This window comes from Alligator mississippiensis, chromosome 4 (genome assembly GCF_030867095.1).
Source record: "Alligator mississippiensis isolate rAllMis1 chromosome 4, rAllMis1, whole genome shotgun sequence".
Taxonomy (NCBI): Eukaryota; Metazoa; Chordata; order Crocodylia; family Alligatoridae; genus Alligator; species Alligator mississippiensis.
In genome coordinates, this window is record NC_081827.1 from 238,156,896 (window position 1) to 238,184,801 (window position 27,906).

The 27,906-nt window shown below is 44.2% G+C and overlaps 1 protein-coding gene across 3 annotated transcripts in view; it reads right to left on the bottom strand.

Annotated features, from left to right (window-relative positions):
• ACMSD (aminocarboxymuconate semialdehyde decarboxylase) overlaps nt 1–21,907 on the bottom strand; it is a 68,586-nt gene extending 46,679 nt beyond the window's left edge. For 2 of the 3 annotated variants that reach the window (XM_014599609.3, XM_019480642.2), the window contains exons 1-3: nt 21,751–21,907; nt 11,001–11,045; nt 1,148–1,244 (exon numbers count right to left, since the gene is read on the bottom strand). In XM_014599609.3, the coding sequence (XP_014455095.1) occupies nt 1,148–1,244; nt 11,001–11,045; nt 21,751–21,807 (199 nt within the window). In that variant the 5' untranslated portion in view covers nt 21,808–21,907. The remainder of the gene's footprint in view (nt 1–1,147; nt 1,245–11,000; nt 11,046–21,750) is intronic. The other variant, XM_014599608.3, reaches the window with a different exon arrangement.
• Between the last annotated feature and the right edge of the window lie 5,999 nt (nt 21,908–27,906).

The window sequence follows — 27,906 nt, forward strand, 5'->3', positions numbered from 1 at the left end:
GCTACCTGTGCAAGTGCAGTACGTAGCATAGCCAGTCTGTTTGCAGCACATGGCAGATTGGGGAGGGGACAGGCAGCACAATGGAGCTGTGAGCAAAAAGCAGAAGAATAGATCAAGCAGGGAGTACAGGGCAGAAGTCAGAAACAGAGCAGCAGACTGGGCAAAGAACACAGGGCAGGGACCAGAGCAATAGGTCTGGCAGGGCAAAGGGATCAGAGTGGTAGTTGAGGAGGGTATGGGGCCAATTTATGCCAAAAAGGTTAACTCTCAGTGCTTCCCACAAGCAGGGAAAAAACAAACGGGAAGTGAGAAAAGGATCAAACATGTTTTTCCTCTTTGTAGGGGACTTTTACACTCATGAATGTACATTCTTCTTCTGCTGCCAGATTTTGATACCATATTTGATACCATATTTATGTTGAGCAGTACTTTTATGTAGTAACAGTCTCTTGAAATCAAGGGGCTACTTGTGGAGTAAATTGCGCGTCTACAGTGGACGCGTCTACATGAGACGTTTACTGTGGAGTTGCCTAATTAGCTCTGTAGTAAAACATCACTGTCTACACATGTGGTGCTATTTGGCCAGAGTAGACTAATTGACTCTGCCATAGGACAGTACTGCCAGACACAAGTACCATCTTACAGCTGAGTTATTTACTCCACTGCAACACACATGATGGGACTGGCTGGGACACAAGGGTGCTTCAGTGCAGGGGCTACCTGCCAGCTAGGTCTGCACTGAAGCACCCTTGTGCCCCAGCCAGCCCCTCAGCAGCATTTTGAGCCAGGTTGGAGCAGCCCCAGGCTGGCAGGCTGACCCCCAGGGCTCTCTGCCATATGGGGCTGCTCTGCCCCAGCTCAACATACAAATGCGACACCTGCAAACTGAGTTGGAGTTTATTCAGGCACATTGGTTGCACATGTAGATGCACCCTGTAAGAGTAAAGGTATGAAAATCTGACCTTTCAGAATCTAAACATAAAGTATATTATTCTTCATCATCTTTCAACTGGTTTAAACTAATTCATAACTCTGCAAGACTTTTTAGTTTTAACATTATCATAAAATGCTTTGAGATGACACAGAAGTTTGTTATTGATGTTCCACTTGATATATCATCATTAGTACATTTGCTTTATGGAGTTACCTGACTGATTCATCTCTTTAATCCGAACCTCTGGATTCCAGCAGTTCTCCTGGATAACTCTGAAAACTTTTCCCCCTTTCATCATTTTTGCCTGTCCCTATAAAATGAATTTCTTATTAATACAGAAGTATCAAAATGTTAAATTTTACTTTCAAGTGAGTACGTGGTGTTCCTTTTGCACACCCAATGACAGAACTTTTCCCCATATTTTTATTCCATAGGAAAAACAAACAAACCCCAAAGAATAGTTAAAATATAATTTGTACATTGATGAACAGCATCAAGGTAACTTTTCCATAATTAAAACAAATAATCACCTTGTTGTTTACCATATTTATTAATGTTTTAGTGGTATCTGCTGCCCTTCTCAAAAAAGTCAGGATGGCTTAAAATAAAAAGCAGATGAATTGTTAAAACAAATACAAATATTAAAATAAAATATGTAGAACAAATGCCTCAAACAATGTCTCATAACTTAACCCATCCTGCTGAGGCTGACCAAATAGAAAGTGTTTACAACACCTCTGAAAGATAGCCAGGCTGCTTACTTGAAACCAAAAACAGGTTTTTTTTTAACAGAAACTTGTCCTTCATCATAAACGTGCATAGTTTAGCACCGATTTCTTTTAAAGTTAATGGGCTCAAATTGACTTCAGGAACAGGTTTCACAACCCCTCCATTCAAATCAATGCCACTGCCTCATACTCACTCAGTGAAAGTGAGATACAATCAGCTGCAATGGAAGCTGCATGCATACATGTGCCTGAAGAAGGGTGTTTGTACCTGAAAGCTTACAAAGGACAGTTTTTCCAACTATTTGAGTTAGTCTAATAAAAGATATCAGATTTACCCAAAGAACCTTGTCTACATGTGCCAATCACCTTTTCATTGTGATTTTTTAAAAAACTGGAATATTGAAGTATTTGCATATGGGAAGAAATCTCATATAAAACGGTTATGTAAACTATAGCAATCTGTTTTAAATGCACTCTTTAAGGCATTTCATATCAACAGCAGTGTAAGAAAGTGACAGGGCAAACTGCTGCACGCAGGGGCAACAATGACCTCTGATTGCTGCTGCTGCTAGGATCATAAATGTGTGGCTACAGCAGAAGATTTTTTTCTCACCCACTATCCCCATTGGTGCCCAAGGTGGTTCCCAGCCCTAGTTACACCAGTGTATATCAAAATATTACCCAGATTGTTAACTTTTAACAGTGTTTCTTTAATTGTGAGCAGCAAGAGCAGAGCAGCACTTCTCATTTTGATTTTTGACTGATTTGACAAGTGACCCAAGACATTAGTGAGTAGCAGGGCTCGGTCCTTGGACCGATACTCTTTAATGTCTTCATCAGCGACTTGGACGAGGGAGTGAAGTGTACTCTGTCCAAGTTTGCAGATGACACAAAACTATGGGGAGAAGTGGACACGCCGGAGGGCAGGGAATAGCTGCAGGCAGACCTGGACAGGTTGGACAAGTGGGCAGAAAACAACAGGATGCAGTTCAACAAGGAGAAATGCAAAGTGCTGCACCTAGGGAGGAAAAATGTCCGGCACACCTACAGCCTAGGAAATGACCTGCTGGGTGGCACGGAAGCGGAAAGGGATCTTGGAGTCCTAGTGGACTCCAAGATGAACATGAGTTGGCAGTGTGACGAAGCCATCAAAAAAGCCAATGGCACTTTATCGTGCATCAGCAGATGCATGACGAATAGGTCCAAGGAGGTGATACTTCCCCTCTATCGGGCGCTGGTCAGACCGCAGTTGGAGTACTGCGTGCAATTCTGGGTGCCACAATTCAAGAGGGATGCGGATAACCTGGAGAGGGTCCAGAGAAGGGCCACTCATATGGTTAAGGGCCTGCAGACCAAGCCCTACGAGGAGAGACTAGAGAACCTGGACCTTTTCAGCCTCCGCAAGAGAAGGTTGAGAGGCGACCTTGTGGCTGCCTTTAAGTTCATCACGGGGGCACAGAAGGGAATTGGTGAGTATTTATCCACCAAGGCGCCCCCGGGGGTTACAAGAAATAATGGCCACAAGCTAGCAGAGAGCAGATTTAGACTGGACATTAGGAAGAACTTCTTCACAGTTCGAGTGGCCAAGGTCTGGAATGGGCTCCCAAGGGAGGTGGTGCTCTCCCCTACCCTGGGGGTCTTCAAGAGGAGGTTAGACGAGTATCTAGCTGGGGTCATCTAGACCCAGCACTCTTTCCTGCTTATGCAGGGGGTCGGACTCGATGATCTATTGAGGTCCCTTCCAACCCTAGCATCTATGAATCTATGGTCTTGCTGTGGAAAATATTAGTTATTCACGATCACATTCCTATGGACATATCATTAGAGCCTATGATCCAGCACCAAAAGGAATGGCAACAGCCAGTATTCCTGTTGTTTTTAGCTTTGAACAAATTGACCTAATATGACCCAACAATTCCTCCAAGGCCTGTGCTTCACAGTATGCATTTTGCCACTTTTGTTAAATAGTGGGAATAGATGAAAATCAGGCTGTAGTGGAGGATTTGCATTGCAAGTAGGGAGGCAGGGATACAGACCAGATTGGTTGTGCAAAGGGAACTGTGAGAACCCCTTTGTAAGGGATGTTGAAGGGTAGCAGCTATTTTCCTAGGGCGCACAGTGGATGGCAAGTATGTACAGGGCTGCCTCAGGACCAATTGTCTGTCTCGGGAGGGGAATTCTAATTGTCCCAACATCCATTTTGTGGCTTCCTTCCCATACTAAGTCATTTAAGATCCTGGAGAGGAGGTGATTTTACTCAGTGTGCATTGTACATCTTTTCCATTATAAAGAGTCACTGTTAATTCAGAGTCTGCCTTGCTATTATGAACAAAGATATAAATTTTCATAAATTAATAATATTGTACTGCTTGTAGCAAGCAAACTTGGGTGCGTGCCTCCTCTCTGTCTTTAACCTTGAATTTAGTATTAACTTCATACATCATTAACAAGTATATTTCCCTGATAAATATTTTAAAACCTCTTTTCTCCCTACTTTACTATGCTGGCTTGGCAAGCTGCCAAAATGACTTGGTAGCAATATCATGATTCAAGAAAATGATTCCAAATATTACAGCCAGTAATTACAACTGCACAGTCCTGCTCCTCTGGCAAAATCCTTTCAAGTCTGTTAGAATTGATTTTCCAAACAGTCAGAAGGGGAGGCCTTACCCATGCAATCCAATCTGTTTTTTACAATCTAATATCAGCCCACTACAGATTATTGTGTTTTAGGTAGCAAGATATTTATGGGAGTAAGTAAAGGAAGAAGGACCGAGTAAAATTAAGTATTTTATCACATAAAAATGTACAATGCGTCCTTTACTGGGTTACCACAGGGAGTGTTTTTGTGAACACGGTAGACTTTTAATTCTTTTTTTCAGATTTCACTGAGGCACAACCTCTAAAGGACCCAGATGTATTTTCTTCTATTAATACTGAAAACAATGTTAGATGGATTGCAATTTCACCAGTGACCTCTCTAGTGTTCACACATAGCTGCTGAAAGATAAAATAGCAACTCCTTAATGCCATATCAAGCTATGCAGTAGGAAAGAGTTTCTAATAGCCCAGGTGCCAGTCTAATTAAAGAATTAGAGAATCGTGACTGCTCTGTTCATCTGGGTTAACATAAGATTCAGTAATCACGGATGTACTAGAGATCAAGCCTGAATCCTTAGACTTGTGTGTAAGCTGAAGCACCTATAACAAAACAAAGCAGTTCTTCCTACTCACCTGAGAGAACCCACTTGGATCAATAGGATTACTCACACAGGTAAAGCAAGCAGGATTTGGCCCAGGAAAGTGTGTGGATAATCCAGTCATACTGCTGCCATGTCTAGGCACTACCACCAAAACGCATAATGCATTTTTAAAATGAAAAATTTATCAGCAATTTTATACTTAAGGCTACTTGGGAAGCTATTTTCAGAAGTTTTGCAAGAATCTGTAGGAAACTTTAAATTTTCCCAGAGCAATGCCTGCAGAATTGGAGCCTCTGTACTAGATATCGAGACCTACGTTGTTAAGGCTAGATCAATTTACTGAGCTGAAGATTTCTATTACATCCTTGCCTAACATCATTGGGTGTTTTTTGCTTTAACAACTGTGTGTGGGAATTAAGAGGCAGGGAATCATAGATTCATAGACATTAGGGCTGGAAGGGACCTCGGAAGATCATCGAGTCCAGCCCCCCATCCCAGGGCAGGAAGTCAGCTGGGGTCATAGGATCTCAGCAAGATAAGCATCCAAATTTCTCTTGAAGAGGTTCAAAGAAAGTGCTTGAACCACCTCCGATGGCAGGCTATTCCAGACCTTGGGGGCTTGGACAGTAAAGAAATTCCTCCTTATGGCCAGCCTGAAACAGTCTTGCAGGAGTGTATAACCATTCAACCTTGTCATCTCTTGGGGTGCTCTGGTTATAATTCACTGGTTATAATCCACTGAATGGGCTTTATTTAAAATCTATTATCACAAGACTACTCTTGCATGGGCAAACAATAATTACCATATTTTCTCACATGCAACATGTACCTTTCCCCCCTCAATTTTTTTCCTGGAATAGAAGCACCCTGCTTTGATTCCTGCTTCACTGTACAACAGCTGTTGTATTACTATTCCGGCAGCTGAAAGAGTCAAATGACTTAACGGCTCATTGGAGGTATTAACAATTGTCTCTATTTTTTAATAGTATTCATAGTTTCATAGTTGGTAGGGTCAGAAGGGACCTGAGCAGATCATCAAGTCCGACCCCCTGCCATGGCAGGAAAAAGTACTGGGGTCAAATGACCCCAGCAAGGTGTTTGTCTAACCTCCTCTTAAAGACCCCCAGGGTAGAAGCCAGCACCACTTCTCTTGGAAGTTGGTTCCAGATCCTAGCCACCCTGACAGTGAAGTAGTGCCTCCTGATGTCTAGTCTGAATCTACCCTCTGCCAGCTTGTGACCGTTATTTCTAGTCTCTCCTGGTAGTGCTTGGGAGAACAGGGACTCCCCCAATGCCTGCTGGTCCCCTCTGACTGGTTTGTAACAGACCACTAGATCCCCCCTCAGCCTTCTCTTGTGGAGGCTGAACAGGTTCAGGTTCCTTAGCCTCTCGTCATAGGGCCTGCCCTGCTGCCCCCCGATCAGGCGAGTGGCCCTCCTCTGGACCCTCTCGATGCTGTCCACATCCCTCCTGAAGTGCAGTGCCCAGAACTGGACACAGTACTCCAACTCCAGCCTAACCAGTGTCGCATAGAAGGGGAGGATCACCTCCTTGGACCTGCTCGTGATGCGTCTGTGGATGCATGACAAGGTGCGGTTGGCCTTTCTGACCGTGTCCCCACACTGTCGGCCCACGTTCATTTTGGCATCAATAATGACTCCAAGATCCTTTTCTGCCTCTGCACTGATGAGAAGGGAGTTCCCCAGCCAGTAGGTATGCTGCTGGTTCTTCCTCCCCAGGTGCAGTACCTTGCACTTGTCAGTATTGAATCCCAGCCTGTTCTCATCCGCCCACCCCTGTAACCTGTCCAAGTCCAATTGCAGCCTATTCTTCCCTTCTAGCGTGCCCATAGATATTAGATATTCTACTAATCAAACTAACCTTTCTTAGATTAATTTTACTGCCCAAGTGTTGCTTATGGTTTCTATCCTAGTCTTGGTGACTTGCTATCAGGAGCCTTCTTTTTTCCTTTTATTTTAGGAGACATTTTTTCAGGTTTTAATATATTTCCTATTAAGGACTGCATGATCCTACCTTAGAGGTGCACTAGATGGGATTCCCTTCCGAGCTCATAGTGCTCTTACAAGATTGCTAACTGTGTATTTAAAATCACAATAATGTGCATGATATTGGATGTTATTTTGATAAGATGTCACATTTTAATAATCTGGTTAGCTTTTTTCAATAACAAAATGCTGTGATTTTTTTTTCCCAAGGTACCAGCGAGTTAGATGTTTAGTTCCTAGTAATATTAATAGGCAATAAGTATCTAACTCCTTTGGTGGCTTGGAACATCTAAGGCTAAGTTTTATCAATAGTTATAGCCCTATTGAGAGGCACTGGAATGAGTCAAGGTAAAGTAAAACTAAAGAATATGTCTTTTATCTTCACTGGGCTAAACTTTGAAAAGGAAGTTAAGACATCACCTTGAAAGACACAAGCAATGTAACTTTATTCACTCAATTACCACTTGTCTTTCTATCTTTCAATTCAGATCTCCCACGAGAAGGTTGTGTTTGAACCTCAGAAGACGGAACCAGATTAAACCTAACAGTTTCTTGCTAAGCCCACCACATGTACAGTCAATCACTGTACAATGCAACTCTTTTTAGTTAGATGTTTTAAATGGGACTGTGCAAATTCTTGAAGTAAAACATGTACTTAAATTCTTTGCTGGATAGAGGACTTTCCTTTTCCTTATGTTCTCAGTTTAGCTCCTTGTGTCTCACTGCTGACTATATCTAGATCAGAGCTGTCCAGTGTCTAAGCACCTGGGGGCCACGTGCCACAAGGACTGTGCTAGTGTGAGCCACAGACCCCCCAGGCCACTTGCTGTGTGCAACAGGGCCTCCCCCCGCACCATACATGTCGGTGACCACCCTACCCCTCCATTGTTGCACTGTAGGTGTGGCTGGCTGTTGTACCACATTGGTGGGCAGCCCTCACCTCTTCCGCATTGTTACACATTACAGGCCATGGGCTGTATCTGCCCACTCCCTAGGAGAACAGGAAGCAAGAGCAGAGGGAGGTAAGGAGGGAGGGGGAGCCTAGAGACCTCTCTCTTGCAGCAGCTAGAGCAGTCAGGGGAGAGGTGGCCAGATAGTGGCTCAGGGGCTGCACATTAACACCTCATGGGCTGCATGGGGTCTGCAGGCCACCAGCTGGACAGCCCTGATTTCGATCACACTTCTTACTTTTATCTATCAAGTACTTCTATTTTCCTTTAGACACTTCCTTAGTTGTCCACCCAGGTCCTCACCAGGCCCTCATCAGCATGGTATCTGAACACCTCGCAGACATTAATAAACTGTATCCTTACAACCCTCCTGTGTGACAGGGAAGTCTTTACTACTCCTTTTGGGAGTGGGGGGTTGCCATCTTGGAACCAGAAAACCCCAAATTATACACTAAAAGTCAAACACCTACTATAACGTATTTTAATTTTATTACAAAAAATATTTTTGTCATGATTTGTGTTTGCATAGTGTATATAGAGGAGATAACTCAAAAATAAAAGGTTCAGTGTTGTATATTGTGTGTGTGTGCATGCGGTGGAGTGTGGGGCTTGTGAGGGGGTGTGGCTGTGTGTTGGGGGAGCAATAAGGTACGTTCAGGGGGGTATATGTGGGCGGTTGTGGGGGCAGGGTATGGGGGTGTGGCATTTGTGGGGTGTGAGGAAGGGTGGGGGAGTATGGGGACCCCCCTCCGCATCCCCCATGGTATGCAGCCCCATAGGAGTCCGCGGCAGCAGCAGGTGGGGGTCTTTGTGTCTGGAGCAGGCGCTGGTGCCTGGTGGTGCATGGCTCTGGCTGCACATTGCAGTGAGGAGCGCAGCCTGGCTGAGCTGCCTCCATCGTGCACAGGCAGCCCCTGCACTCGCACATGACTGGAGGGATGCGCCATGCGCTGGAGCTGGCTGACTTCCTTGTCCCCTGCCCCCTGAGCTCCATGCTGCCACTGCCCCCTGGGTACGCGCTCCATCTGGCCCCAGCCCCAGCCTCATGCTTCCTGCCCCTGCCCATCTACAGCTCCCCCCTGCCTCCACTGCCTCCCTACTTGCTGCCCAGAGCAAGCAGGAAGCCAGGGAAGCTGAGCAGGCCCCCCTGCAGCAGTGCCAGCTGCTGGGGAAGCTGAGCAGGTCCCCTGGCAGCTGCAGCAGCGGCAGCAGCATCCCTGCCCGGAAGCTGCATGCTGGCCGGGCTAGACCCTTATGCCCACAAAGGGGCGAGGCACAATAAGGTATGTTGTGGGGGGTGTCTACATGGGCAGAAGGACTTGGCGGTGTGCAATTTATTGGTGGGTGCCAGAGCTGGATAAAAGTGCCTGGTGGGCTGGATGTGGCCTGCAGGTTGTATTTTGCCTGCCCCTGCCTTTGAGACTAAGTCAGAGAGGCATAAGCTTTTCTATGCCACTAAATCAGTTAGTCTCTAAAGTGCCACCCTGTCCTGTCTTCTGCCTGACTTCAGACTAACATGGCTAACTCTCTCTCTCTCTCTTCATGTGCTGCAAGTAGCTCCTTTTTTTACCTCTGAAGTATGACACATCCTCTATTGACTTCTGAGGCAGGTCATCTCTACTTGTGATTATGCATGACACAGATGGTAAGAAAAATCTGATGAAACTTTTTTTTTGGTCAGAAATTGCTGATTTTTTAAAAGAAAAACACCCAGCTGAGCTGGTTCTGTATTGATGAAATACTGGCAGAACCATTGCAGAGGTCTGTTGGAATCCTCCTGCTTGTTGGGCACATTTCAAAATCTATATGATATCCTGCCAATTTACTTGCCCGGTGCCTCAGCAGCCCACCTGCTTCACTGCCTTGGAGGCAGGGATCTCAGAGCTTCTAGAGTCCACAAATTAGTGGGGTGTTACCAGCTGCACTGCTCGGAGCAAGGTTTCCATTCCCTTTCATAGAGGACTTGCAAAATCTGGGGTGTGTTCCAAGTGGGAACAAAATCAAATTTGAAAAGATAGAAATCCTGCATGAAACAAAATGAACTTTCTCTGTACAAATCTGAGCACAAGCAAGCCCTGGAATGTTTTAAGTCAGATGCACAGTTGCTTAGATCCAACAGATGCTTAGGAGATATCTGATTCCTGATTTCGTGAACACTTTAAGCAAGTGACAGACGGGGCCCGATTTTGATCTTACTTCCACAAGTTTTAGACTGCATTATTGTTGATGATTTGGACAGAGCTATTTCTGATTTGAAACACTGTGATTGATATCAGAATCAGGTTTTTAACTCCAAGACCCCCTCAGTTCCCCTGGAAGTTAACAATGAATTCCCACAGACTGTAGCAGACGTAGGATCGGGCTACGAATAGAGAGAGACAGTCAGAATACCCCAGAGCCATTTGGGACCACACTTTATTTCACTTACATTGGTGTAAATCAGGAGTGCTTTCATGGAAGTCAGTAGACTTAGTGGTATAAAAAAGGGGTGTAAGCAAGACGAAAATGATTCTGCTTTTCATTTACTATAAGAAAAAGTAAGTTCAGGTCTATGTTTTTGTATAGCATGACCCCAACAGCTGCATATTGTTCCTAATGAACCCATGTTTCTCCTTTTACTGGTCACGTCACAGAGATGCTTAACTGAAGAATGAATTACTTTTCTTTCCTTTGAAATTTCTTTTATGTTCTAGTTCTTTAACTTTTAATAAAATACAATGAGATAGCTCCATTATGTTAGCTTCTTTATCTAGAAAGCCCTATAATGTGATAAGATCTGTGTCAATTTCTAGGGTAAGTTCAAAATTTGGTGATTCTGCTAAAAAAAAGAGGGTTTTTTTTTAATGTGGTCTAAGTTCTGCTGCCACATCTAATTAAAAGCTGTTTTTAAAAGTATCTGTTCTAAGTGTTAGGCTGGGGCTAGGATGAAGACTGCCGGATAATGGTTCAAACTGAGATTAGGAAGGAAGTGAGGTGACCTTATAGCCTACTGCAACTCTTCAGCAGAAAAATCTATAGTGATATGTAAGTGCTTGGAGTAATTTTCCTACATACCGGGTTGTATTTCAGTGGAAATGTATGTTAAACAATTATCATCAGTCTTATTGGAACACTGCTATTTGAAATGTATGGAAGACTGTCAATAACAATAATGCTTTGGAGAAAAAAACCCAGCATACCTTGCAATGGTGATCCAACTGGACCCACCCACCGTAGCCATATCTCTGTGAAGAGAAGAAGAAAAAGCTAATGGTTAGCTAGTGCTCTGGAATAAAAATCAAAAGCTCCATTCATGACACCAGATATTTATGAGGTGCATCTTGCCCTTGGATCTAAGTCCTTCATTGCAGCTGTCTCCCGCTTAGACTGACTCTGAATGGGACAAAGAGAAGTGAAGCAAAAGACAAGAAAGACAAATGCCTGAGGGAGGGAAGTGGGGAGTGAGGATTAAAATAAACTAAACAAAAGTAAAAGGCTGACTCGGTGTATTCCACTGACCCTTCTTGAATGTTCATTATTCGTTTGCAGGGTAAGTATCTGTTTAGAGTATTTGTCAACCTGTGGCATGTGCACCACAAGTGGCATGGGCAACCTGTGTGTGGGGCACAGGGCAGGTTAGGAAGGGCACTGGTAGGACAGCAGCAGATAGGGCAGGGAGCAGAAAGCAGAACTGGCAGGGGAAGGGGTCAGAGTAGCACTTGGGCAGGGTGCAGTGCTAGTTTGTGGCACACTTGCCAAAAAGGTTGGCTTCCAATATTTTAGAGCACTGTTAGGTAAAGCTGGTAGAAATCACATTTTCTTTTGGCTGTCAGATTTGGGACCATTTCATTTGATGAAAAGCATCTGAGTAGTGTGGCATACGCACATACTTCTGGAGAACAGTCCATTTTATATATGGTGTGATAGAACCTTGACTGATATGAATTAGCTCCAATGAAGTCAATGGACTGATAGAAATGTGTATCAACCAAAGATCCAGGATGTATTGATCTGTCTGTATTATAGGGGTGTAGGTTGTAGCCCTGTTGGCGTAAGGACATAGGCAGACAAGGTTCTTTGGGTGAATCTGATATCTTTTATTAGACCAACTTAAACATGCACTTGGATGTATAACATACACTTGCAGATCAGATGTACTTCATCCAAAAACCATTACAAATATGTTCATTCAGCACCAGACACAATACACTTTGTCATGTTGCCCTCTTCAGTGTGTTTTCTTCCCAGTGAATGTATATATGGAAGACTGAGTTAGACAAAGTCAAGATCATTTCCTCCTTAAAACTACTGGAAAAAGCTGTTGAGGGCCTTAAATGTATATGCAGAGAAGGCTCAGAGTTGCAAGTTTTCTACCCTGCAACCAGATATGATGGATTAATAATAACTATAACAGGACAAATATTACTGGCACATTGTAAATAAATACAGATATCATTTGGAGGAACAGTTGCAGAAATATGCTTGGAAATCTTATGGAATTTTCTAAATACCTTGCTAGTTTAAACAGTTGCTGAAATTGTTAAGAATAGTTTTATTTTACCATTACATATAAGGCAGACTTTCAAGTATCATATTATTTTGTATGGTTTATGATGTTTTTCTGATTTAAAAATCAAGCACACATTACCCACAAGTGAATCATCTGAAACCTAGGAAACCAATGACTATAGTGTCAGTAAGATCAGCTGATGAACTTTCACAGATATTATGGTAGCAAATGCCTTCTCTTGTATTTGGCTTCAGAATACTTGATTTTGTTGCAAAAATCTTTTAACTCTCTGGCAGCTGGATCTTTAACAGTGCTGAGCTAACAGACCTCAGCGCCCTTTCGGGTCAAGCCACTGCATACTTTTAAAAATCTTCATTTAAGGTTCAGCCCTGCCAGCTGTTCGGCCTTCTATCCTGATGCACATGCTTGCTTAGTTTAACATGTAAATGGTTCCTTTGATTTCAGTAGGACTAATAAGCTTGTTCTTCAGGTCTTTGCTTGACTGGGCTAGGATTCTTGCAGAAATGAGCCTGTAACTCAGCAAGTTTTTAAAACATGTATCCAAAGGTACCCGAGTCATATTCTTTAGTATCTTGCTGTATGGGGGCTTTAAACAGTATAGTATTTTCAGATGGGAACACCAACCAAATTAAATTTGGTGAGAAAATAAGAGCTGAAAAATGAGCTGATGCATTTTCAGATAAAGCAAACTGTAATCAGTTAATCATTAGCAAAGAGCTGTATTGATTCTGCTTTTCAGCTTCCTGTGATTCAGCAGCAGGGCTGAAGGTCACTTTCTCTTGTCTATTAATATTTAAACAGCAGAGACAGGCTTAAAAGATACAAGTTAGCTGTCCATTGATTCTCCCAAAGAGGTTTAAGATTCTTTTATTAAAAAGCAAAACCCAAAGAAGCATGTTCTCTTTTAACTCCCTAAATCATGAGATTTGAAATAATATAAAGTTTCCAAACAACAAAATAAAATGAGAAAGAACTGCTCAGAATTCCTCATTTTCAATAATAAAACATTTCACAGGAAACTGGGCAAAAGCAGGAATATTTAACACTTCAGCGTAATAATTTAGGGATGGCCCTGTGTTTGCATGGGGTATTCAACCTTTTTTAACAACAGTGTGTCCTTTCTGCCACAACAGTGTGCCCTTTCTGCCACAAAGCTTCAGCTCATGTACCCCTTTATATTTTTTTCTTGGTTTTAAGGACTGGCTGGGGGGAGGGGGGGGGCTGCAAGGGAGATCAAGGCCCCCATGGTGAGGGACGGAGTGGGGCTGAGGCAGGAGCTGGGGCAGGTGCTGCACCGCCGGGGCGCACTGTGGGACAGAGCCACAAGAGCAGTTCATCCGGGAGGTGTGGGGAGGGGGGCCAGTTCCTGCCACTGTGAGCACCCTGGTGGAGATCTGGGGGGCACGTGCCCCCAGATCTGTGCACAGGGCAGAGGCAGCTGCTGCTGCAGACTGGACTCTGCATCCTGCTGCCCCAGGAGTTGCACAACACCATGTGCCTGCTGTGGCTGGGCAGGAAGGGGATGGACACACACGCACATGGAGAGGCAGACACACAAGCACTCCCCCCCAGCAGATAAGTGTGTGTGGGAGGAAGGGGCGGGCAGGGGAGAGGGAAGCGGCAGGGTGGGGCCCTATCGAGAGTGGGGTGGGGGGGGGGAGTGTGTCTCTGTGCCTGCTCCTAGGAGCAGGGCTGGCAGGGCAAGGGCAGCAGTGGCCTTCTGTGGGCCACACACACACACTGCCCGGCTGGCCAGACAGGGGAGGGGCAGGGCTTGCATGTGGTGGCCACCACCACAACCACCCCACACCACCGCTGCCATGCCCTTTGCTGCTTTCCTGTGGCTGGTCACACGTGCGGCTCCTCAGACTGCTGATGGGAGGTGCACGAGGTGCGAGGCATGTCAGCAGCCCATGGAGCTGCACGTGCGACCAGCTGCAAGAACGCAGCACAGGGTGTGGCAGTGGTGGCAGTGGCGGCCGCTGCGTGCAAACCCTGCCTCCCCACCTGGCCATCCAGGCAGCATGTGTGCGGCCCACAGAGGGGCACCACTGCAGAGGGGCACCCTCCCGGCCCTGCTCCTGGGAGCAGACACAGAGAGCGAGCTGAGGTGGGGGGTGGGGAGGCACTGTGGTGTGCTGCGTGGGTCCGACGGCATCCAGTGCACCCTTCCCCCTCCCCCGGTAAGAAGTAAAGTATGGGAAGGCACTGGGGGGAACACCGCTGCCGTGCCCTGGGGCACACTCTGTCCCCGCCTGCCTGCACGTACCGCCTACGTCCTTTCTAAGTACCCCTCAGGGTACATGTACCCCTGGTTGACAACCCCTGACATAGGCAAATCACTCATTGATGCGCTTTACTGGAGCAAGGAATATGCAATCAGACCTACTGACATCATCATATCAGAGATCCTCAATATATTTTATTTTGCACCTATTAAATTAACTATTGAGCTCACTGGATTTTAGTTAAGTCCCTAATAATTGTGATTTGGCAACTGTCCAGATAAATGAAACATTATCAAGCTTTATTGCATGATCTGTTTTTGACCCATTCACCCCCTTTTGCCCTTGCTAATTAAACGGGCATTTTTTATGCTCATCATTCAAACACTTAATGTATTTCTATTCATTATTATAGCACAATACTATGAAGTCAGCCATTTTCTTACAAAAGTTTATGCTATACATCTCTGATTTAGTTAGTCTATAAAATGTAAAACTACCTTGCCTTCTTCCTGAAACCTAACATCAAGTTTTCTCTAATATTTGGTTTAAAAAAAAAATCAGTATTTCTTATGACCAATAACTTGCAGTAAATAGTAGGGCTGTGCAAAGCTTTGGTCCCTGATTTGATTTGGTGGAGATTTGGCCCAGTTCAGTGGCCAAAACTCTGAATCCAAATTGAATCAGAGGACCCTTTAATCTCTCTGAATTGATTTGGAGAGATGCGGAAAGATTTGGTGATTCGGACATAGGTACAACTTTAAATGTTTTTTCTACAGACCTCCAGGTACCAGGCAGCCCGTGAATGCTGAGATGCTGGGGTGCATGGAGCATCCCACAGGAGTGCAGGGGGCTCCCCAGTGCACTTGGCAGTAGACCTGGAAGTGGACCAGAAGCACTTCTGGTCCACTTCCCGGTCCACCAGGGAGCATGCAGAGGGGCTGCCCTGTGCCCCCTCAGCTCAGTGACTGCTGCAGTTTGTGTCTGGGGGGGAACCCGGGGTCTCCCCATGGCCGATCACCAAGCCAGGGGTGTGTGGGCGGGCCCCCCCAGTGTGCTCCTTGGGAGACCCGGAACTGAACCAGAAGTACTTCCGCTCCACTTCTGGGTTCACCACCCAGCATATGGAGAGCCCCCCCACCGCACTCCTGTGGGACACTCCATGCGCCCTGGCATTGCAGCAATCATAAGCTGCACTGCTACCTCATGGTATGTAGAAAAAACTTTTAAAACTGTGTCTACGTTTGAATCACTGATTCTCTGAATCAGCATCAAATCTTCAGGTTTGGATTCAGCCGAACTGAATCAGGGACAGCGATCTGAATCAACAAATCGAATCACTGTCCCTGATTTGGGCTGAATCTGAACTGAATAAGGCGTGCTTTGCACACACCTATTGATATTAGGTGTATATATAAATTTTATAAATTTCATAGACATTAGGGCTAGAAGGGATCCCGGAAGATCATCGAGTCCATCCTCCTGCCCCAGGGGCAGGAAGTCAGCAGGGGTCGTAGGATTCCAGCAAGATAAACATCCAAATGTCTCTTGAAGGTGTTCAAAGTAGGTGCTTGAGCCACCTCCGGCGGCTGTCTATTCCAAACCTTGGGGGGTCGGACAAGAAAGAAGTTCTTCCTTATGTCCAGCCTGAAATGGTCATGGAGGAGTTTGTGACCATTTGACCTTGTCATCCCTTGGGGCGCTCTGGTGAACAAACATTTCCCCAGATCCTGGTGAACACCCCGATAAACTTATAGGTGGCCACCAGATTGCCCCTGAGCCTGCGCTTTTCCAGACTGAAGAGTCCCATGGCTCTCAGCCTCTCGTCATAAGGTCTGTTTTCCTGACCTCTGATCATGCATGTGGCTCTCCTCTGCACTCACTGAAGCTTTTCCACATCCTTTTTTGAATTGTGGAGCCCAAAACTGGATGCAGTACTCCCGCTGCGGCCTCACTAAGGCCGAGTACAATGGGAGAATGACGTCCTGGGATTTGCTTGAGAAGCATCTGTAGATGCAAGCCAGTGTTTTGCTTGCTTTACTAGCAGCAGCATCACATTGAAGGCTCATGTTCATCTTGTGGTCACTCATGACCCCCAAGTCCCTTTCATCCATAGTGCTAGCCAGTGTAGCACTGCCGAGCCTATAAGCATGCTGCAGGTTTTTCCTCCCAAGGTGGAGAATCTTGCATTTTTCAGTATTAACACCATCAGGTTATCACCCGCCCATTTCCTGAGCCTGTCAAGGTCTGCCTGGATCACCCTCCTGTCCTCAGGTGTGGATGCTTTACCCCAGAGTTTGGTGTCGTCGGCGATCTTGGCCAGTCTGCTTCTGACACCGATGTCTACATCATTAATGAAGATGTTAAATAGTATTGGCCCTAGGACAGAGCCTTGGGGGACCCCACTGGTCACAGGGCACAAAGATTGACTTCCATCAACTACCACCCCTTGGGTCCTACCATGGAGCCAATTCCCCAGCCAGCGGATAGCGGTGAGGCTGAGGCCACAGTTAGCCAGTTTTGCTAAGAGGTGATCATGGGATACCAGATCCCTTTTTTAAAGTCAAGATATATGATATCAATCTCTTCTCCCTTGTCCAGGTGATAGGTCACCTGGTTATAAAAGGAAATGAGATTGGTCAAGCAAGACCAACCCACAACAAACCCATGCTGGCTATCCCTCAGGATGTTGGCGTCAGCCAGTCTGTTAAGGATGGCCTCTTTGATAATCTTTTCCAAGACCTTCCTGTAAGATAGAGGTCAGGCTGATGGCCCTGTAGTTTGCCGGATCCACTTTCCTTCCTTTCTTGAAGATAGGCACCACAATGGCCTTCTTCCAATGTTCGGGCACTTCACCAGAGCACCAGGAGTTCTCGAAGATCTGTGCCAGAGGCTGAGCTATGATGCTTGCCAGCTCCTTGAGTACCCTTGGGTGTAAACCATCAGGGTCGCCTGACTTGAAGGTATCCAGCCTCTCAAGGTGTTTCTGCAGGAGGTCAGCATTGAATATGTATGTGTATGTGTGTGTGTGAGAGAGGGAGACAGAACTGTCATACACTATCAGAACTGAAAAATTACACTTTCTTTCAGAAATATAGTATCTATTGTTATCTCTGGCCACGTCTAGATGTGTATTTACACCAGCTTAAATTTACTGTGCAGTAAGTTACTGTGCAGTAGGTGGGAATAGGCTGGCATCTACATGTGCAGCCATTAACGCACATTAACTCTGTGTGTGAACTAAAGTTAGTCCTAAGTCAGTTCACACACACACAGTGTTACTGTGCAGTAAGGTATCTACATGTATATTACTGTGCAGTAACCAATCAGGTGTAAATTTGAATTCTGCATGATGCAGGTATCAAGTTTACACTCAAAATTGGGGTAAGTTGCCATATTTACTGTGCAGTAATGGCGTGCACATGTAGACATGTGCTCATACTGCACAGTAGTTTTGGTTATTGCACAGTAAATGTGTATGTGTAGATGTGTCCCTTGATCCTTAGATTTCCATATAAGAAAAGAGATCACAGGAAAATTTTCAGTTTACTTCCTTTGTACCTTTGACAGTATTTGGTTTATAGTGATTTTCACTCATTCCTCTGTATAGTCTTTCTATTTCCATTTCTTTCTGTATAGGTCTTCCACACAGCAACAAGAGAGAGAAATATAACATGGCTGGATTTTTCAAAGGTGTCCAGGGAATTTAGAAACTACTAATATTCCTTTGAAAATCTCAACCTTTAAAACTATGAAAATGCGACTATAAAACCACAAAAATTGGCAGTAGTACTTAAGGGTAGGTGGAACTCAACATTTTATCATTTGGGGTTGTCTCTAATCTGAATGCAGTTCTGATGTACCGATGAGATCATGGACTGATGATGCCAAATATATCCATGATGCATTTGACCCAAGGAGCCTTTAACATTTATAGGGCTAAATTCTGCTACTCTTAATTAAGAAAACCTCAATAAAGTCAACAATAATTTCACTCAATTAAGGACAGCAAAATTTGGTCTTTAATTTTGACAAACCAAAAAGAACAATTTCTACGCAGAGTGGATATTATAAAAGTTCAATCTATTCAGAATTAGACTCCTCATAGAAATAATTCTAAAAACACTCTGCCATCTGGCCCATGTTAGTTGGTGTCTGCTTGTAAAGTCATAGGTGAACTCTTACAATTGTAAATAAGAGGGTCAAATATGTTTAAAAGCACTTCCTACATGAAAAGAAAACAAGCGCTCCTTTTCAAGAATTTCTGTTTGGATTATTGTTATTGCTTACCATCAGCTGTGTGTTTTCAACTCTAGATTTCACTGCTACTAATTGCTGATACATAATTTACATTTTCCTGTCCCTCTCTGACTAATCTTCACCCTCTGTTAGTGTGTGTTTAATAGTCACAGGGACACAGACCTGACAAGTACGTAGACATACCTAAGAATTCTCTATCATCAGGAACAAAAGGAAACCTCAACATATTGAAGAAAGAAATATGCACAGTGCAAAGGGCAGTGGCACAGACCCCAGGGCCCTTCTCCTGCAGCAGTTCCAGCCCTACAAGACTGCGCTGTGCTGCGGCTCAGCTGTCACGAAGCTGGGGTGGGGAGGCAAATAGCCCCTAACACAGACCCAGACCCCAGAAAGTTGGGGGGGCGATCCCTCACAATGGGGGGCTCTGTTCCCTCACTGCTTTCTCCTTAGTCACTACTGACATTCGCCAGCTAGGGGGGAGGCAGGGGACAGAGCTAATGAGAGGGGCTACTCTGGTAGCCTCCTGGGAGGCGTGTGAAAGCACGGCCAGTGGCCAGTGAGGGTAGGCTGTGAGCTCCCTTGAGTAAAGCACTTCTTCCAGGGGTTTTTTTTTTTTTTTTGAATGCCTGTACTTAGCCTTAGAGACAAACTGGTTAAGGAGGCATGAGCTTTCTGGGCAACAACCTACTTAATCTGATGCTTTAATGTCACATACTAGCTTACAGCCTAGGAAAGCTCATGCCTCTCTGAATTAGTTCATCTCAAAGATGCCACCAAGTCTCACTGTCTGCAGAGTGTAAAGTAGTGGTGCCCAACCTTTCTGGGTTGTGGACAGGATGACCAGTGCAGGATCAGTCTGTGGGCCAGATCTGGTATGTGAGATCATTTCATAAGCCTCACCAACAAAGGATTGGTGGGTGGGCTTGATCTAGCATATGGCCCCAGCTCCATGTGCTGGAGTGGGCCACTGCACCATGCAAGCCAGCTCCGGCCCCATGTGCATCAGATCAAGTCTGCTGGCCTGGCCCCATGCACCATCCCATTCCAGCAAAAATAATTATATCATCTGGCCCGCGGGGCTTGGAAATCTGATGGCAAGGGAGCAGTCATAGCAGTAATTGCTGCTGCTTCTCTATTGCCAAATTGAGGGACCTGTGGGGAACCGTGCAGTCTGGATGATGTGCCTCCATGGGCCAGCAGTTGAGCACCACTTGTATAGAGAACCTCAGTGTGTATGTGTGTGTGTGTGTGTGTGTGTGTGTATCTGATGCCCACTTGCAAGGTTGAAATCACAAGTCTTTTCAATCGTGGATAGCCACAACAAGATCGACTTATTCCGTGGAAGTGACAGACAGAGCCTAGGAGCCTTTCACCCTAAGGGCCGCCAGGACAGAGTTGCAGCAAGGGGCTCAGAACATCCAGCATAAAAAAATAACAAAGTCAGTTCTTGTCCCCACTCTTAAGTAATCTGATACCTTGGCAATATTATGTGAGCTTTAAAAATCAGCCACATCTAAATTGTTCACAGATTCACAAAAGTTTAGGGCTGGAAAGGAGCTTATGAGATCATTGGGACCAGCCACCAGCTCTGGGCAGGAAAGATTGCTGGGGTCAAATAACCCCAGGAAGGTGTGCAGCCAGTCTCCTGTTGAAGATCTCCAGGGTAGGTGCCTGCACCGCCCCTGCTGGGAGTCTGTTCCAGCATCTGGTCACACGAACTGTGAAGAAGTTTTTCCTTATATCCAATCTGAAACTTTCTTCTAGGAGTTTACGACCATTGCTCCTGGTTTTCCCCTGGGGTGCTTTGGTGATCTGTGGAGCTGATCAAAGTCTGTTTTATCGCAAGATAACCACCACTCCTGCCAGTCCAGGGAGCATGGGGGGAATGGAGGTGATGAGCCAGGCTGCAAAGCACGGCTCCGTCTGCTTCCACCCACCCACCTTCTTGCAGAATAGTGACTGGAGGGCACAGGGGCTCCTTGAGGGAGGGGGAGGGTGGGGGAAGGCAGCAGAAATGACAGCAGTTCCCAGGGGAGCAGCTGCAGGCACCTCTGGAACAGCTGGGGCAGGTGCAGGCTGCCAGCTGGAGGAAGAGGGCATTCACCTCCTCACAGTGTGCTGAGCAACACCCCTTGGGAATCACTGCTTTAACTTTGTGATATCATGATAGAGAAGATTTAGACCATCACAAAAACATTCAAATATTAGGAGAACAACAATAACATGTTGTTTACCCTTGTTCTGGTATGAATGCATTAATTTGAGCTACTTACTTAGGATGCAATCTGTTACATCTTAGCAATGCATTAAATATTTCTGGCAAAAAAGTCTACTGCTTTTGCACTTCAGTGGATACAGATCCAAAATTATTTCAGTCTAATCCAGTATTAATAATTAATTTCACATATTTTTTTAAGATTGTAGTTATGGACTTAAGGGTCCTTTGTGCCTATCAACATCTCCTCTTAAGTATGTTAACTGACTTATCATGTATACACAAATGATAGTTCACCTGTTTTACAACCTTAACTGTTATCTAAAAAATCAGATTTTGCAGGCAATTTTATTAGAGAAATTACAGAAATTTGCATACAGCTCATCTACTTAACTTAGCAACCAACACACTAGGTAAAAAGTCTTGTTTTATTGAGCTTCAAAATTTATGCTAATGTGGATACTTTTGAATATACATGCACCTACACACATGTGAGCAAACACACATACTACTTTAAACTAATATTAAGGGCACAAAACTGAGCACAGTCCTTACTTTTTACTTTGCAGGAGTTTTGCTTTAGTAAATAGAGATGAATGAGGGTCTCATATCATCCTTATAATAGAAAGATTAACAGATCACTGATAAATTAAAAACATTGATGAATCAGAAACTCCAGTAGTAAGGAGTGCTAGATCAAATGTCTAAGGTATTGTTACCTGTTTCAGATCAGGCCATTCCTTAGGTAGAATGTGACTATGAATATCAATTTTCATCTCTGAAGTTTCAAAGGAGAATTACTGTTTAAAGGATGACGATTCACATTAAATTTCTCTGTCTTTGTTGCTGGCATAGCACATTGTTATTAACTTATGCTGTTGGTCAAGCCTGCTAACTTATCAGGCTGCCTATATACAGTAGCCAATCAGGTAGCTAACTTTCTGGAGGTGCGGCTCCATATAAGAGCAAAGTATTCTGGCAGGAGTGACTGTTATTGCATAATATAATATAGACTAAGCTTTTAGGTGAAGCTGTGGGTTTATATCTGCACTATAAAAGGAGGTTTTTTTACAAGAGTTTGTAAAGCAAAAGTTGGTTTCTATATTTAAAGTTGATCACTAAAATTAGAGAACAGTGAGGACGTTAAAACATAATGTTCCGAACACTCTTCCTCCTTCTCTTAGATTCTTACAAATATTTTATAGAGGCCATAAAAGAGAGGCTTTAGTAGCGAGATTTCTCTCTCCCCTCAGTCTTCCCTTCTAGTCCCTCCAATGTTGCTTTCTAAATATTCATTGAACTGCATGCACAAATCAACAATTCCAGGAACCTTTAGGTAAACAGTAGCTGCATCTCTGTTTCTTGTTTTAACCTCCCTTTCTGGTCAATCACACCAGGGTATGTCTCTGTGGTACACAGGGACAGATCCAGAGGGGATGCAGTGGTGAGGCTGCACCCCCCCCCCCCCCCCTTTCAGACTGGGCCGTGCTGCTGCAGCCTCAGAGAACTTTAAAAAAGTCCCTAAAGTGGAACAGCATCCCCACTTCACCTCCATGCTCAGAGGCATGTCCCCTCCTTCCCTTTCCTCTGTCTCCCACCTGCCACAGCTGCTTTCCTCCCTGTCCTGGGGCAAGGGAAACTTCAGAGCTGCTCCTGCCTGTTCCAGCTGAGCTGTGTGGGGACTGGGATCACCTGGGGCAGGGGTTGTCAACCAGGGGTACACATGCCCGCAGAGGTACTTGAAAAGGCCCTAGGAGGTATGTGTAGGCAGGCAGGGATGGAGTGCCACTATGCACCACCTGCCTGCCGGATGTGGGGGGTGGGAAGAGCTCACATGTGGCAGTTGCCACCACTCTACATTCGGCGGTGCACCCCCCCCACTCTCCGTTTGGCTGCACGCCACCCCCCTGCTCTGCATCTGGCCGTTGAGGGTACACTGCTCTTTGCGCAGTTGCTGGGGGTACACTGATCCAAAAAGGTTGGCCTAAGGTAGTGCCAGTGGTGCCCTGCACCTGTTTCTGGTGGGGTCTGGGCAGTGTGGGAGAACCCACCCCTTCCCCATTGCTGCTGCTGCTGTTCCCAGGGAAGCCCAGCTGAGTAGATGGAAGCAGCTCTGAAGCTTCCCCCACCTCTGGGACAGCAGAGAAAGCAGCAGTGACTAGAGGAGGTGGGGATGGAAGGGGAAGGGAGAAGAAAGGAGGGAAGGGGAGCGTAGGAGAAGGATGTGCCTCTGGGCATAGACGGGAAAAGGGGATGCTTACGTGCTTTGGGAACTTTAAAAAGTCCCCGAGAGGCTCCTGAAACACAGTTGCCTGCACTGGTGGCTTAGAGGGGAGGAGGTTGAGAGCTGGGATGCAACTACCTCTGCAGCATGGGTGACTGTTCCTGCACCCCCCTTGGCTAAATCCTAGATCCACCCCTGGTTGCACCATGCAGAAAAATTTGCTGGGCAAGGACACCTGCTAAGTAATTAGGATGTTTGGCTTATAATTCTTCATGGCTCAGTGCTGTGCTGTATAGACATATCCTTACCCTTTCTTTTTTGTATCTTTTCTATACTATCTCCTACTCTCCCCCAGACTCTCCGACACTATTAGCTGGCACTATCCTTTATTCTTTCTTTAATTTTGGTACTGTTGGCTCAGTGCTACTCCTCACTGTCTATCCTCCCTAGAGGTGCTTAGTTTTTCAGTGAATCAAGTAGAAGGAATCCTGCTGTGAAGGTCTGGAACAATTTCTTCACTGAAATGTGAATTAAAAAGAAGCTGAGGTCTCAAAGGAAATTTTGACAAACAGTGAGTGGTCAGTTCTCTAGCATAATGCCAGCTTTCTAGGGTAAACCTCAGAGGAGCCATGTGCTACTACAGGTGACCAAAGTGGAGATGAAGTATCATTTCTTAGAAGCTAGTAACTCTCAGTGATTGGATGGTATTGCAAAAACTTTATGGTTGGGGCGCTGAACTGGAGTGTATAGCAGAAGAGCACACACCAACTGCTGCAGCTTCCTTAGCCTGACAAAGGGTTTTTGAACCCGAAAGCTTGCTTAATTCTCCAACCATTTGGGTTGATCTAATAAAAGATATTAAATTCACCCAAGGAACCTTGTCTGCCTAGCATCCTTAAGGAATAATGATCACAATTTATGCAAATAATAAGAACTAGAGGAGAGAGCGATAAAAAAATGCAGGCTATACAAATAAATTAATTCCAAATATTTCCCAAAGTTCCCATATGGAATCCAAACTTTTAAAAATGACACAAGATTCCTCCTTGCACTATATTCAGGTATGCTTAATAAATATTTTATTATTGCATTTACTTGCAAATGAATTTATTGTGGGTTTTGGAAAACAAGCTGTACCTTTGGTTAAGGCTGAGAACTCCATGTGCTCTTTTTAATGGGACTAAATATGGTAATGCAATGCACATGCATGCATTCCCCAGACATTAGCCCTCCAAACTGGGGTGTGTCTTAAGGAAAGAAACTGATTGTCATGCTAGAAGGGAGGCAGCATGGGAAGGCTGCAATGGGCAACGTCTTGTGGGCTCTGGGCTGCATGGAGGAAGGACCGGGTTCACTCAGTGTCACTCAGCCTCTCACTGCAGCTCTGCAGCCAGGGTTTAACCCTCTCACAGACACTGCAAAAGCTGCCCTCCCTTCATGCCTAGCATTCAGCCATGACAAGCCTGTGCCATGGTACGTGAGAGTCTGGAAAAACATTTTTTTCTTCATCCTGCCTTTCCAGAACCAGATGCTTGTCTTATTTGGGAATGAACTGTATGGGAGTCAGCACAGTAAGTTGTTTTGTAGTCACTTATTTTTTGACAATGGAGGACATGGTAAAGAGCATGCTGCCGGACAATTTTGCCAATATTATAACTAATGTATTTTAATGCTCTTATCCAATTTGGGAATTTACTCAGGATTTCAAGGCGCAGTACAATCTGAAATTCAATATCCTCAATCTGGCAGCTTTTATCATCATGGTAACATATGATTTAGGAGCAGGAAGACACAACAGTGGTACTTCATGAAATTGGGCCTATCCAGCATGCATAGCCTTGTCCCTATCTTCAAATTGTGAAAAATGGGCATTTTAAAGGAAGATTAAAATAGAAACAAAGATACTGGGTGGCCTTTATTAAAGACTATCAGTTCTGAATTTTCAAAACCAACTTCAAATGCTGAACCCACAGTTTCATACGTCCTTTTCCGGCACAAACTTGGTAGATACGTTTCTGGCTTCTGGTTCCTGTGTGCAAGCTGATCATTTTACACACCTACACAGCACTGCATCTGGAGAAGAACGCATGCCCTCTAAGTTGAGCTACTTAGGCAATTTGTCCTTTAACAAATGAAATAAATGAAGACTAGCGTGCCTGTTCCTGTTGCTTAGCAACATGTTCTTTCTTGGTTTTCCTGGTGATGGTATTGCTCCCCTGAGACGGTCATCAAAGACCCCAGAATATAGTCCCTGAGGCTCTGAAACAAACCCATCTTGTACATGTCACATTTAGAAGGAATGCAAGAGTCTATAAATTTATTTTTACGCAATAGCAAATAAGTGCACCTTTCCCAAGAAATTACCCTACTGTTAATAGGACCAAGTCTGCCTATCTTGTGAGTCTAGTGGCATTCCTGTGGTTCCTTTTGGGTTCCTTTTGCAATGAGGAACTGGGAAGTTGAAAGACTAGTAATACATAGCGCTACTACTAATAATGCTTTACATAGCAATTGTCATTAGTAGACATCAAAGGACTTTAAAAATAGGGTTAGTTTCTGCCTCATACCTCTCATTTCTTCATCTATAAAGAGCTAAACCTTATTAAGTGTTGAACAACTTCCAGTGCCTAAAAACGAAGAGATCATCCCAATTTAAAAGCAAACAACAACAACACCAAAAACTAAAACAAAAACCTCCCCCCACCCCCCGTCCCAACCAAAACCCAAAAATAAATGTATAGCATCCACTGAGGATCTTATTATCTAATTTAATTATTTTATTCTTAACATATTTCTCTGCTAGCAGATATTTGTTATATATGGTGCACAGCACTTCTATGAAAGGGTTGTTGCGTGTTTCAGATATAAACCTTGAATAATAGAAACTTATAATGAAATCAAAGTACATCTTTATTTCTTGGTACAGTAGCTATTAGCACCGATATATCATGAGGGCTTCTTAAAAACAAGTTAGTATGTATTAGTCAGGTCCTCTGTAAGCTAACTTTAAGCAAAAATAAAAAACGTTGGCATTTTCAGAGTTAAGTTCTTATTTTAATTATAATAATCCTTCCTTCCTGCTTTTTAGGGAAAAAAGGAATTCCCATTAGCTACTTTTCATAGTGTACTATGTTCACTCAAACTGTTATTTATGGTGTCTGTCTGTCTGAGATAGCATTCTGGATAGTGTCCTAGCACGTCCACATTTTTTTAGGCTTGTGGTTAGTATGTAGGATGGCAGTTGTCTCACATGCAAATATTCTATCAGAAATGATCATTAAGTCTTGTTGTTTCCAAATGACATAGAAAAATAAAATTTGCTCTCCAGTTGCTAACTAAAAATAGTTTTCAGTAAACAACAACTAGACGATTTAAACAAACACGGGGTCAAGCATCATTCTCCATCACGTTCTGTAAAGAGGAGTAAACAGAAACTATTAGCTTTAATTTGGGCCAGAAATTACAGAAGACTGGAGCATCCGTTAGAATGGAGCCTATGGCAATTGTGGTTAAAAAGTCATTGGTTGTCAGCTAGCGGTATTGGTTGTCAGCTAGAGATATCTGAGATTGCTGCAGTTACTTGGACAAGACCACAATTGTGGGAAATATAAAGTAATGTTTGCCCAATCCTGAATTTGTTATGTTTTCCTATATGTAGGGTGCTAATGTCCCCTGCTTTCCCTCCTAAAATCATCCCTGTACCAGCAGGCATCCCTACAGCAACTACCAGCACTTGGTGTTTCAGATTATGAGGTTTTGAAGATATGGATAGTTTCTTCGGGCTCCAGGGAATTTCTGGATTGTACTGTAGAGAGAGAGATTTTCTTCTGCCTCAAAAGAAAGGTGATATGAAACTACAGATCAGGGATTGGAAGCAAAACATGGTCACTGAACCTGATCCGCTGCTGAAAGGAGTAGGATATTTGTAAGGGTGCAGACAGATCCATGCTTTTTACAAATGATCCTGCGACTACACTGCTGAGGTTGGGATTCTTCGTGGGTTCTTAGGATCTGCCTGAATGCAAAAATCATATGCTCCTCTCCTTCTTGATTCTACACAGGAAGTGATCATTTGCCAGGGACCTTGTGAGTTAAAATTTTGGCCCAAACTGATTATTTTGCAAGTATTTAGCTCTGAATGTTGACTTGTGATGCATATATTGAGTTTCTAAAAAATTGGGTATTGATATCTGAAGAAACACAGTACTAAGCATCTAGCTGAGCCAAGACTTTTCCAACTATGTGTTTTTTTTATGATGCATTTATAAACTCTGACTTTCAAGGTTTAATATTGCAGCTGTCTCCAGTCGATCACTGTGAGGACGAAGGCTGGCAGAAAAACAGATTAATAAAGGATTCTACCAAATACATTTTTTGTTGTGGAGGCTGTTATTGATTTGTGGAACTCAGACATGGACACTTTTCACTGTTGGAGCTGTGGTCTCTCTTTTTCCAAATGTCTAATTCCAAGTGGAGCATTAGAACCCAACTCTATCCTGAGTGAAATCCATGGAAGATTAAAAAAAAATCTTCAATGACAATACAATTCAGACTTTAAATGTTCATTAAAAATTTTGGAATTTTTTCAATGACAGTGGGTGCATTTACACAAGATGCTTTACTGCACAATACCATAGTTTACTATATAGTA